Source organism: Sus scrofa, chromosome 14 (genome assembly GCF_000003025.6).
Source record: "Sus scrofa isolate TJ Tabasco breed Duroc chromosome 14, Sscrofa11.1, whole genome shotgun sequence".
Classification (NCBI taxonomy): Eukaryota; Metazoa; Chordata; class Mammalia; order Artiodactyla; family Suidae; genus Sus; species Sus scrofa.
The window spans coordinates 113,821,737-113,835,651 of record NC_010456.5 but is presented as its reverse complement, the minus strand read 5'-3'; the positions used below and the strand labels follow the sequence as shown (position 1 = coordinate 113,835,651).

At 43.7% G+C, this 13,915-nt stretch overlaps 1 protein-coding gene across 2 annotated transcripts in view; it reads right to left on the bottom strand.

The window, feature by feature from the left end:
- Window positions 1-13,915, bottom strand: part of BORCS7 (BLOC-1 related complex subunit 7) — a 39,188-nt gene that overhangs the window by 12,904 nt on the left and 12,369 nt on the right. The window contains exons 3-4 of one of the 2 annotated variants that reach the window (XM_013990481.2): window positions 8,508-8,564; window positions 3,851-4,310 (exon numbers count right to left, since the gene is read on the bottom strand). In XM_013990481.2, coding sequence (XP_013845935.1) covers window positions 3,851-4,090 — 240 coding nt within the window. In that variant the 5' untranslated portion in view covers window positions 4,091-4,310; window positions 8,508-8,564. 2 annotated transcript variants of the gene reach the window in all.

Genomic DNA, 13,915 nt, shown 5'->3' with positions numbered 1-13,915 from the left:
TGTCAAAGAGTGTAGGCCTAGCACCAGTCTGCCTAGGTTTCAATCCTGCCTCTCCCCCTTCCTGGAAGCTGTGACTTTGGACAAGTGAAATTCCACTCTGCAAGAAAAATAACTCCTTAATAAACAATAAGGTCCTATGATGGAACATGATGGAGGAGAATGTGAGAAAAAGATGTATGTATATATATATATATATGTGTGTGTGTGTGTGTGTGTGTGTGTGTGTGTGTGTGTGTGTATACACTTTGCTGTACAGTAGAAATTGACAGAACACTGTAAAGCAACTATAATGGAAAAAATAAAAATCACTAAATAAATAAATAAATAAAAATGGGGAAAAAAAAAAGGTCCTACTGTATAGCACAAGAAACTGTAGTCAATCTCCTAGAACAGACTATGATGAAAAAGAATATAAAAAAGAATGTGTCATTATATTTTTTTATACTAAGTCACTTTGCTGTAGGCAGAAATCAGTACAACACTGAATATCAACAAAACTTTAATTTTATTTATTTTTTGTTTGTTTTTGTCTTTTCGAGGGCCGCTCCCGCAGCATATGGAGGTTCCCAGGCTAAGGGTCGAATCGGAGCTGTAGCCACCAGCCTACACCGGAGCCATAGCAATGTGGGATCCGAGCCGCATCTGTGACCTACACCATAGCTCACGGCAACACCGGACCCTTAACCCACTGAGCAAGACCAGGGATAGAACCAACAACCTCATGGTTCCTAGTCGGATTCGTTAACCACCGCGCCACGACAGGAACTCCCAAAACTTTAATTTTAAGAAAAAGAAAAGTACCTACTTTATTAGTGATTATAAAGACCTGGAGTTCCCACTGAGGCTCAGTGGGTTAAGAACCCAACATAGTCTCCATTAGGATGAGGGTTCAATCCCTGGCCTTGCTTATTGCCACGAGCTGTGGTGTAGGTCGCAGATGTGACTCAGATCCAGTGTTGTCGTGGCTCTGGTGTAGACCTCAGCTGCAGCTCCAATTCAATCCCTAGGCCAGGAACTTCCATATGCCCCAAGTGTGGCCATAAAAAGAAAAAAAAAATTATAAAGACTTAATGAATTAAACTCAGAAGACACAGCAGTGTCTAGCACATCATAGATGCTCAATAAATCTGTTTATTATGATGAATGTGGAAGTTCAACACACACTTGTATTAACTGTGAACACCATCTATTTTTAAACATATATATATATTTAATACCTTGTTTCTCTCCAAAAAAGACGCAAGGCAGGAGTTCCCGTCGTGGCGCAGTGGTTAACGAATCCGACTAGGAACCATGAGGTTGCGGGTTCGGTCCCTGCCCTTGCTCAGTGGGTTAACGATCCGGCGTTGCCGTGAGCTGTGGTGTAGGTTGCAGACTTGGCTCGGATCCAGCGTTGCTGTGGCTCTGGCGTAGGCCGGTGGCTGCAGCTCCGATTGGACCCCTAGCCTGGGAACCTCCATATGCCGCGGGAGCGGCCCAAGAAATAGCAAAAAGACAAAAAAAAAAAAAAAAGAAAAGAAAAAAGAAAAGATGCAAGGCAATTTATTCCAAACTACTTTGTGTATGTGTACATGTGTACACAAACTGTTTAAAAAAAAAAAACAGAAATAGAATCTAAAAATCATGAAAAGGAGAAGGCAGCAGATAAGTCTACCACTAACATAGAAAATTTCTGACATAGAAAATTTCTGCGCAACCAAGGCAAAAAGTGTGAAATACAATAAGTTGTGTAATTCTTATTTGGTAAAAGGCAACACAACAATTCTTCAAAAGAGATAATGTGTTCTCTGATGTTGAATCCTAAAATGAGTATACCACATGGGACCTCATAAAAAGCATATTTGGGATCACCAGATCAGTGACTTCAACAAGAGTGTTATGGCAAATGCAAACACTTTCTTCATACAGTTGTTTCTTGCAACCACTATAAATAAAAGCTAAGGACATAACGAAAGCTAATTTTGTAAAGATAACTCTCTTGGTGTTAGGGAACCATTGACCAAAACTGCCCACCTTGGCCAAGCAGACAATAGCATGACTTGTCTCATAGCAGGAGGCCCTGATAAAGCAGGTGGTGCTGCCCTGAAGGCTAACTGGAAGGATACGGAGGGGCCAACAGCAGGAAGGAGACAAACAACTTCCCAGGATCCTTGGTGCTGGGATCCACCTTGACTGAAAGGTACACGCATCACCAAGAAGGACCCTGGGCCAGACCACTTACAAGCCAAGCAAGATGACTGGCCAGAGACAACCCAGAAACTAACCTCATTCCCATAAACCCAGAGACTACGAGCTACATGGCAAAGCAGTTCTCCTGGGTTCCCTTACCCTGCCGCCCTCCACCCGGGTGCCCCTTCCCAATAAAGTCTCTTGCTTTGTCAGCACGTGTGTCTCCTACGACCATTCATTTCTGAGTGTTAGAGACAAGAGCCCATTCTCAGGCCCTGGAAGGGGTACCCCTTCCTGCAACATTAGGACCCTACACTAATATGAATAAAGCTGCCTTGAACATTCATATACATATCTGAAGACTTGTGGACATATTATGCTTGAAAATGCAACTACATAGAAACTAATAAAATAAGAGTTAGGAAAAAAAAGAATTGGTCCATGAAGCTGCAGGTTCAATCCCTGGCATTGCTCAGTGGGTTAAGGACCCGGCATTGCCATGAGCTGTGGTGTAGGTTGCAGACCCGGCTTGCATCCTGCATTGCCGTGGCTGTGGTGTAGGCCGGCAGCTGCAGCTCCGATTCAACCCGTAGTCTGGGAACCTCCATATGCCACGGGTGCGGCCCTAAAATGACACACAAAAAAATACGTGTTGAAAATGAATAGCTAAGATACACTGCTACTGAGTTAACTACCAGCAAGACAATGGCATACAGGAGAAAGCCACAGAAATCCAAAGACTCCATTCTCAGAGTGTTTTACAAATGTATTCAAGATGTTTTCCACTTTAATGAAACCAAACCTGGACATCTTAGATGATATATTACGTGCATGGTTGATTTAAATAAGAAAGCAATGGACCTGTTTTCTTTTTTCCTGGGTACAAACTTAGAAGTTGAATGGCTGAGTCATTAGACCCATTTCATTTGTTCAATCATCTGTCATTTGGGCATCTGGACTGTTTCCAGTTTGGTGCTATTATGGATAAATACCCTATGTATCTGTACAAGTCTCTGTGTGGACATAAATTTTCATTTCCCTTGGGTGAATGTTTCAGAGAACAGTGATTGATTTTTTTTTTTTTTTTTTTTTTTTGGAGAAAAACTGCACATATATAAAGCTTGCTGGTGTGAAAGGCCATCAAATAATTCCATTCCTGGAACCAGCCAAAGAATAATGGGGGGAAAATCAGGAAGAAGGAGAAAGCTAATTTAAGAAACAGAAAACCAAGAACGTAGCCAGAAAGATAAGTCAGAAAGGGAGAAATCAGTGGACAGATGACGCAGAAAAATGTAGAAGTAATATGGGACGTTGAGAGCAAAACCATGCAGAATTTAGGGGCCAAATGGGACGGATCCTCACTAGAGACAACCCTGAGGAACAAATAAGGAACTCGTTAGGCCCACTATCTCACATATCATCTAAGGCAATCTCTGCTTTAAAGCACAGATTCCCATCACTTCGTTTCTTACCCACCTCACGCTCCCTGCTTGTCCTACCTGGAGAGACTACACACCCCAGAATGCAACACTCGCTCTCCGCGAAGCGCTCTCCTTCACCAGCTCACAGACTACAGTTCCCAGGATGCAGAGCGACCCCCCCTCCCCCCGCCGCCCGCCCGGTTTTGGAAGGCAGGAGAGCCTCGGGGATATTAGGCCCGGAGAATCTACTTCTAGCTCACCTCAGAGCTCCGGGAGCCCTTCAGCACCTGCTTGGTGAGCGCAATCACGTCAGTACCACAGGTGTTCACCTTCTCTGTGAGAAGCCCCTTCACGGACTGACCAAATCGTGCTTGCGAATCTGGGGTCCCAGTCGCCATCACTTCAAATAGTGAGCACCTCCTCACGGGCGATGGCAAGTCGCTGGGGCCAAAAGAGGCGCAAAGCGGAAGGCAAGGAGACGTCGTTAGGGAGGGACGCATGCGCCTAGCGGAGGTTGCGCTTTGCAAATTTTAAATTCATTTAAAATACTCAGTTGATATCCTGAAGAAGACAGGGCCCACGCAGACATCGATTGAGGGGATGGAGGACAACTTCAGTAAACCCATGGTTTAAAATCAGAAGGTCTGGGTTACAGTCCCAATTCTGCTGTTTAGTTGTGTGACTGGAAATGTTTCAACCTCTGCAACTTGTGTGCCTCATCTGTAAAATAGAAGTGATAACGTTAAAGTCTCTGAAGGTTATGAGAATGAATTAAGATCATTCAGTTCCATTTTTAACAGACATTTCATGAAGGAAATACCAAACACTGTGCTGGGCTGAGGATAGACAAAGAAATGAGATGCATGCAGTCTTTGTCTCCAATGAACTCCCTGGTGAGGAAGCATATAAACAAACAGAAGAAAACCAGGAAGAACAACCCAGTAGAAAAATTGGCAAAGTTCACAAACAGGCAATTAAAAAAATAAATAAGATAGCCAATAGGTATGAAAAATGCTTAACATCTCTAGTAATTTTTATTTTTATTTTGGCCATGCCCATGGTGGCAGAAATTCCCCAGGCCAGGGGCGCCATAGCAGTGACAATGCCAGATCCTTAACCTGCTAAGGCACCAGGGAACTCCTCTGGTAATTTTTAATGATAAATGACCTCTTTGTTCTATTAAAAGCAAACTGATTATCCCCTTGAAAAGAATTAATATCCGAAGTGTTTTGTGCTAGCTCTATTTCTTTTTTTCTTTTTAAACTAGTGCACAAGGGAGATGAGAATAATAAATTGGTAAAATTTGTTTAAAATCACCTATGCTCATTATCAACATTACTTTTTCTTCCAAGTGTCTAGATTCATGTCTCTGATTCTTTCATTTAATTCTTGTTCCTAATCTTTACTTATTTTTTTTTCTTTTTGTGGCCTCATCCATGGCATATGGAAGTTCCTGGGCTAGTGGTGGAATCAGAGCTGCAGCTGCCAGCCTACGCCACAGCCACAGCAGTGCCAGTTCCGAGTCACAACTGTGACATACACTGCAGCTTGCAGCAACACTGGATTCCTAACCCACTGAGTGAGGCCAGGGATTGAACCTGCATTCTCATGGACACTAGTCAGGTTCTTAACCCACTGAGCCACAACGGGAACTCCCTAATTAACTTTTATTGAGGTGTAATTTATGTTCAGTTAACTACATTCTTTTAAGTATCTAATTTGGGGAGTTCCCATCGTGGTGCAGTGGTTAACGAATCCGATGAGGAACCATGAAGTTGCAGGTTCAATCCCTGGCCTTGCTCAGTGGGTTAAGGATCCGGTGTTGCCGTGAGCTGTGGTGTAGGTTGCAGACACGGCTAGGATCTGGCGTTGTTGTGGCTCTGGTGTAGGCCGGCAGCAACAGCTCCGATTAGACCCTTAGCCTGGGAACCTCCATATGCCGCAGTAATGGCCCTGGAAAAGGCAAAAAGACCAAAAAAAAGTATATAATTTGGTGAGTGTGACAGATGCACACACCTGTGAATCACCTCCCCTATTAAGATACAGAATATTTTCATCACCCCCACAGGTTTTCAAGTCCCCCTTTGTAGTCTATCTGTCCCGCACTCCAGGAAACAACTGATCTCTTTCTACTAGTATAGATTATTTTTTTTCCTAGAATTTTATATAAATGGAATCATATAGAGAGTACCTTTTTTTGGTCTGGATTCTTTCTCTCAGCATAACAATTTTGAGAGGCATTCACTTGGTGTGTGTATCACTAGTCTGTTCCTTTTTATTGCTAAGAAATATTCCACTGTGTGGCTATATCTCCTTTTGTTTATGCACTCACCTGTTGATGGACATTTGGGTTGTTTCCATTTGGGGGGCAGGGGGTTGTTATGAATAAACCTGCTCTGAACATTCACATAAGTCTTTATGTGGGTTGTTTTCATTTGTCTTTGGGTAACATCTAGGAGTGGAATGGCTGCCGCATATGGTAAGTGTTTAGCATTTCAAGAAACTGCCAAAGCATTTCCCAGAGCTTTTGCCATTTTGCATTCCCCAGAGCAGTGTAGGCGACTCCAGTTGCTGCAAACCCATAAACTTAGGAAGAGATTGATTGATCTAGAGCCATGGTAACAAGTAGCCACATGTGGCAAATAGACTGGCCACTGACAGTGCCTAGCTCCAGAAAGAGGAAGAAGTAAAGAATGACTAGGGGGTGGGGTGAGGAGGGGAAGAGATGAGCCTGGCCTTTTAGATCCCCTGGAAGTCACTTTAACCAGAGGGAAGGGGCTGGGGCAGCGTGGAGGAGGTACAGCAACAGTGGCCACTCAGCTCCCATCTGGGCTCTGTGGTCAGGAGCAGCAATCAGCAGTCAGAGCAGAGAGCTCTGGTATTTGGAGGACAGGATCCTTTTGGCTCACCCTCACTCCCACAGGCTGTGGGCAGCAGTTCCAGGAACACACACACAGTTGTCTGCCAAGAGGTTGGGGTGGGGGATGGGCAGCTCCTACTGTCCTAAGAGCCAGAATTGACTGAAATGCTCCACAATTTACCATCTAAGGCTTCCCCTGGAAGTTGGAAGCCTTCATAGGCCCCAAATAGTTAAATCGACAGATTTTGCCGGTGCAGTCGATGTCTAGGTGGGGAGATAGCTTCCGGTGCTTCACCCTCTGCCGTCTTCCCAGAATCCTCTCCCCCAGTTAGTTGTAGAAATACTCACTCATCAGAACTTGACTGGATGTTAACTTTTTGCCCAACCCTAATGACGTGATGAAGACTCAGAGACACGTAGAAAATACTGCCCCCGACTGGTTAGGGCAGTGTCTCAGTTATCTGCTGCCCCCTAACAAACCACCTCCAAGTTGAGTGACTCAATACAGCCACCATTTTATTGGTTCAGGAATTCATCGTGAATGGTTATCTCTGCTGCAATGATGTTTGCTGGGCTCACTCATGGGTCTGCATTCACCTGGTGGCTGGAAGGTCTGAGGTGGCCTAACCGACATGGCTGGGCCTTCATGCTGCCTGTCACCTGGAGTGCTATGGTTCTCCTCCCTATGTCCGCTCTTGCCACATGGTCACTCATCCTCGGGGCCTCTCTCTCTGCATGGCCTTCTCTCTAGCAGGATAGGCTGAGCTTCTTTACGTGGTACCTGGTTTCCCAGGAGGTGGAAGCTGTCAGGCCCCTTTGGGTCGAGGCCAGGCCCTGGCACAGTGGTCACATCTGAAGATTCTATCGATCAAGTCACAGGGGAGCTCAGGGTCAGGTAGAGAGGAAACAGACTCTACCTCTCGGTGGGAGAAGTAGTTCTATGTTTGCAGGTTTAGGAGGAGTTGCTGGTACCTGTCTTTGCAGAATATCCAGCACAGACGTCTATAGACAGTCTCTTGAATCAATATAGAATCAAAACAGCTGAATTAGAATGAAGTCGAAATTGAAGATCAGCGGTCCAGCGCAGCCATTTCTCTCCTATTAGGATGAACGCTCCACGAGGGCGAGGATTTTCTTTTTCGTTCTTTTTAGGGCCGCACCCGCAGCATATGGAAGTTCTCAGGTTGGGGTCCAATCAGAGTTACAGCTCCCGGCCTACGGCACAGCTACAGCAACATCAGATCCGAGCCACGTATGTCTTCAACCTACACCACAGCTCAGGGCAACACCAGATCCTTAACCCACTGAGTGAGGCTAGGGATCAAACCCACAACCTCATGGTTCCTAGTCAGATTCATTTCCACTGTGCCACGATGGGAACTCCAGGGCAGGGATTTTTATCTGTTTGGTTCATTGCTTTCTTCCCAGGCCTGAGAGCAGCACCTAGCTCAGTGACTATCTGCTGAACAAAGGACTGCTTGCTGGGGATGCAGTAGCAGAAGACTCGATACAAACTAGCTCCGACAGAGGCAGTGTGAGTCTGCAGCCAAATTTGCAAAGAGAGTGATAAATAGGAACCAGTGCCTCAGGGGTGGGAGGCAGCATTTGTTCACTATTCCACAGCACTGAGTGCCTGCCTTTGCCAGACGTCAGGGGGGCGGAAGAGACCTTCTTTGAGGAGGGGGGGGTCCCAGCATCTCAGTGAGTGACATGTGCTAAAACATGGAGGAGAGAGGAGTCGTCTTGGGATGGCAGGGGCCTGCTCAGGTGGGACTGAGTAAGGTGAGTGTGACCAAAGCGTGACTGAAGCTGAGCTGAAGAATGACAGGTATGGAGTGTGTGTGACAGAAAATCGAGAGTCGAAATAGTCACCTGCAGGGTGTATTTATCAGATAAGTGATAGGGATCTCCTCCTCTAAGCCTTTAAACATGTGAGTTATGTGATACAAACCAGATTTGAGACAGTTTCTGATGATTTGGTGCAAAAAAAGTTTGTATCAGTGGTAAGGAGGGTGTCAATTATTAGGATTGGTGAGTTTGTGGACAGGATTACCCACCTTACATGGTTCTATAATGCTGTAGAAGTCTCCAAAGATCACTGCCAAATACAGGTGCTAGGGTGAAAAGCAAAAATATAAAATTATTAGTATGAACTATTATCTTCCTCCTCTCCCTCCTTCTGCCTGAAGAAGTGATCTCAGCCCTGGTTTATGGTGAGTGAACCAGAAGACAAGGTGGATAAAGGAGTAAGAAGAGCACTTTCCTTTAAGGGAACAAAGGCCAACAGAGCGTGGACAAGGCACGCTAGTCAGGGTGGAATTGGGGGAAGGAATCCATGGCTCTATTCCTGAGATGGTGATGTAGGAAGAGCATTTTTGGGTACCGGTGCCCTGAGTTGTTATGCTTGCATAAGAAGCCTCCTTGAAAGAGGTGCTAGAGTTATTTGTTAAGTGTTTTTGTTTTGTTTTGCAGGGACAAAGTGTTGACAGCATGACTAATCACTGTGCTGAAACTGGCATCAAGATGGCCCAGTCTAGGGTGCCCATTGTGGTGCTGCCAAAACAGACCCAACTAGTATCCATGAGGATGTGGGTTCCATAACTGGTCTCGCTAAGTGAGTTAAGGATCCAGCATTGCCATGAGCTGTGGTGTAGGTCACAGACACAAGCCTGGATCCTGAGTTACTGTGGCTGTGGCTGCGGCTGCGGCTGCGGCCAGCAGCTGCAGCTCTGATTCAACCCCTAGCCTGAGAACTTCTATATGCCATACCTGCAACCCTAAAAAGCAAAAAAAAAGAGAGAAAGAAAAAGAAAAAGAAAAGGCCCAGGAGTTCACATCGTGGCGCAGTGGTTAACGAATCCGACTAGAAACCATGAGGTTGCAGGTTTGATCCCTGCCCTTGCTCAGTAGGTTAATGATCCGGCGTTGCCGTGAGCTGTGGTGTAGGTTGCAGACTCGGCTCGGATCCCACATTGCTGTGGCTCTGGCGTAGGCCGGCAGCTACAGCTCCGATTCAACCCCTAGCCTGGGAACCTCCATATGCTGCGGGAGCGGCCCAAGAAATGGCAAAAAGACCAAAAAAAAGAAAAAGAAAAAAAAAAAGAAAAGGCCCAGTCTAGGAGTTCCCCTTGTGGCTAGTATCCATGAGAATGTGGGTTCCATCCCTGGCACCACTCAGTGAGTTAAGGATCCGGCGTTACTGTGGTGTAGGTTGCAGATGCCATAGTTCAGGCCTTCACACTGAGGCCTCATAGAGAAGCCAGTGGAATGGGTTCTGATCTTTAGCTTCTATCTTAGTCTCTATGGAAGGTCAGTGTCTTCCAATTTAGGGAAAATGATAATACTGGCACTAAACATTTCATAGAATTGTTGGGGGTTGAACCAACGTTGAATCAAAGAAGGTAATGTTACAAGAGACTGGGCCATGGTTTTTTTTTTTTTGGTTTTTTGGGTTGGTTTTTTTTTTTTTTTTTTTCTTTGCTTTTTTTGCTTTTTGGAAGTTCCCAGATTAGGGAGTTGAATTGGAGCTGCAGCTGCCAGCCAGGGCCACAGCCACGGCAATGCAGTATCTAAGTCGCATCTGCTTTCATTCAACCACAAAAGAGACCTCTAGGTCTGCAGTTCTTTTAAAAACTTTTGTTTACATGCCCTTCCAAGAATTCTACCAAAAGTATGGCCCTTTCACCCAGAAGAACGCACATGCGCATACATGCAATCTGGCATGCAAATGTAAGGAGGGTCTACAGCCCACCTCGAGCATCCAATGAATTCCACTCACTCTTTGCTGACTTTGCCAATACAATGAATTGAATTCTCTTCCATTGTAAAATTCTCCTCATCTTTCAGGCAGTTTTAAACTCTACCTAAAAACAGCATGAAGAAAAGTCATCAAATCCACCCATAATTAGAGACAGGATTCTCGAGTCCAGCATGGAAACCATGACGGTACTTTAATCAATGAGATCATTCTCCAGAAAGCAAGGCTTTAATGACTTTTGTAACCCATTTATACACTTTCTCCTCAGTTGCTCCAGGAATCACCTGTGAATGAGCTTTTTCAAAGTGGATAATTTTGACTCCTACAAATGTAAGCGGATTAGGAGTCCTGGGCAGAGGATGTAGAATAATAAGAAACAGCCTATAGTAACCCAGGTTGTCCAGTTATGTTGCCTTGTGTGTGTGTCATTTTAGGGCCATACCCTCAGCATATGGAGGTTCCCAGGCTAGGGGTCCAATCGGAGCCATAACCACTGGCCTATACCACAGCCACAGCTACACCAGATCTGAGCTGAGTCTGCACCCTACACCACAGCCTATGGCAGCACTGGATCCTTAACCCACTGAGCAAGGCCAGGGATCAAACCTGCATCCTCCTGGATACTAGGCAGATTCGTTTCTGCTGAGCCATGACAGGAACTCCCTATGTTGGCTTTTATAACAAGATTCTGTTATTTTTGTGTAGCTCAACCTTTTTCTCTTTCCCTTGGTCTTTAAAAAAATATATATATATGTGTGTGTGTATATATATATATGTGTGTGTGTATATATATATATATATATATATATATATATATATATATATATACCAGACAGGTGGAATTTTAATTCTGAACATTGAATTCCCTTAGGTAAACAGGAGTACTTTTAAAGTCTTTCTTCCCTGAGTAACCTCTGTCCATGTAGAGAAGCAAACCACTCTTGCTGAAGCCCTGGCGCCATGTCTCACGAGCAAGGGATACTTATCTTTTTTATCTCTGGTCTTCCAAGGACAGAAGGGTCATTCACTGGACATTAAGAGCAGCAAATGCTGGATAATTAGATGTTTGTTCTGTCATGTAGATGGGGCCACTGAGATAAATTCTATCTCTGGTAATTACCTTTTCTAAGAAAAATCCTCAATTTAAATTCTTCTAGGTAGTTAAGAGAGGGGCAGTGAGTTTCTACTGAACTTGCAGTGTCTTAACAGCATTTAGTTCAAAATAAGCCTCATGCCAAAGTAGCCCACTTTGGGGAGGCTTATTCTAAATGCCTACAGACCCAAATTTTATACTTTCCATTGTGCACTAAGAAATACATATATATATATATGTATTTTTTTTTTTAATCTTTTTGCCATTTCTTGGGCTGCTCCTGTGGCATATAGAGGTTCCCAGGCTAGGAGTCTAATCAGAGGTGTAGCCACCGGCCTACACCACAGTCACAGCAACATGGAATCCGAGCCACATCTGCAACTTACACCACAGATCACAGTGGATCCTTAACCCACTGAGCAAGGCCAGGGATCGAACCCGCAACCTCTTGGTTCCTAGTCGGATTCATTAACCACTGAGCCACGATGGGAACTCCCACTTCCTTTTTAAATTGTGGTAAATGATCTCAAGAGTTGAGCTGTGACATCTAATTTTGTCCATTACGCTGATCTCCCACTTTTTCATAATTGGCTTGCTTAGCTCTTAGAATTTTGATTACTTTTTAAATTTTGTCATATGAAATAAAGCCATACTAACTAGGAATATCTGAGTGCATAGTGGGAAGGCCAGTTTATTTATTTATTTATTTGTTTTGCTTTTTAGGGCTGCACCCTCAGCATATGGAGGTTCCCAGTCTAGGGGTCCAATTGGAGCTATAGCTGCTGGCCTACACACAACCACAGCAATGCCAGATCCTTAACCCACTGAACGAGGCCTGGGATCGAACCCTCAACCTCATGGTTCCTAGTCGGATTAATTTCTCTTGCACCACGATGGGAAATCAGGGAAGGCCAGTTTAAATCAGCTTAAAATCTTAAATACAGTATTTTTCAAGGAATGTTTTATATATATAGTATCATTTATATATATTATCCATACACACACACATACACACACACACACTAAAAACTTAAATCACATGTTAGCCGGCACGATCCTTAAGGAATCTACAATTGCCTGAGCCTTGGTTTTGCATGTAAATGGATACTACTAAGTGCTTGAGGCTACTTTTTAAAAAGTTTCAAAATTAAAAAAAAATTTTTTGTCTTTTTTTGCTTTTTAGAGCCACACCTGTGGCATAGGGAAGTTCCCAGGCTAGGGGTCAAAAATCAGAGCTACAGCTGCTGGCCTACACCACAGCTACAGCAACACTGGATCTGAGCCATGTCTGTGACTGGAACTAAGTCACTGGAAGCTAAATTTAGAGAAAAAAAAAACTATTTCAAGGAGCAGAGACAAGTCAAAAGTATCAAATGCATCCAAAGATCATGAAAGATGATTTTGATGACAAAAGATGCTCAAGATAAGAAAGGCCATAGATGAAGAATCCAAGGATTCCACAACTGCAGATTCAACCAACCTCAGATAGAAAATACTTGTAGGGGAAAAATATTCCAGAAAGTTTCAAAAACCAAAACTTGAATTTGCTGCAGGCTGGCAACTATTTACATAGTGTTTACATTGCATTAGGTAGTACTAGTAATCTAGAGATATTTTAACATATATGGAAAGATGTGTGCAGATTGTATGTAAATTCTGTGCCATTTTATGTAAGGGACTTGAGCATCCACAAATTTTGGTATCCACAGGGGTCTGGGAACCAACACCCCAGGGATACTGATGAGCTGGGGGATTTTTGTCTTAATTTTTGAAAAGGTAGATTTATTTTTGACAAGTTAATTAAAATGTAAATGTAAATGTTCTAATAAGCTCAGATTTTTCAACAATCAGATGATAGAGGTGTCTGGGGATGAAACGGAAAATGTACAGCCTAGTCACATTGTGACTGGGGCTGTTAAATCAGCATCTGAGACCACTGCCCATGTTGTTCATGACAGTGCAGGGTCAAGTTCTGAAAAAAAATTTGGATTAGCATAACTCAGTCTGAGAGTTGATTCCCCCTTCGGCCAGATCCTCCTATTCCAATCAAGGTCACAAGACACAAATGCACAAACTGTGGGTGAAGTCAGATGAGTGTAGGAGGCAATGTAATAATATGTCAGCAGGACTGACATATCGAGCATAGGAGCCATCCATTTCTAAACTCTATGAGGTTCAAGAGCAGTATTTATTTGCTAAAGGTCGAACACTGATGGAAAAATTACCATAAAAAAGGTTGAATATTAGTGATAGATGAAACCTTGAGAAGCGTGAGATCATCCAGAGAGAATGTAGATGGAGAAGGGCCAAGGACAGGTTCCTAAGGGGCCCTGACATCCATGAGATGACAGGGGGAACAAAAGAGGAATGAAAAGAATGACCAACAATCTGGAGATATGTGATATTTCATTAGAGGCTTTAAAGATGAAAGTGATCAATAATGCTAATTGAGAGTCTTTATAAGAGAAGTTCTGAAAGCAGTTACATGTAAAAGAATGAAATTAGAACATTTACTAACACCATAAACAAAAATAAACTCAAGATGGATTAAATAAATGTAAGGCTGGAAATCACGAAACTCCTAGATGAAAGCATAGGCAGAACACTCTCTGACA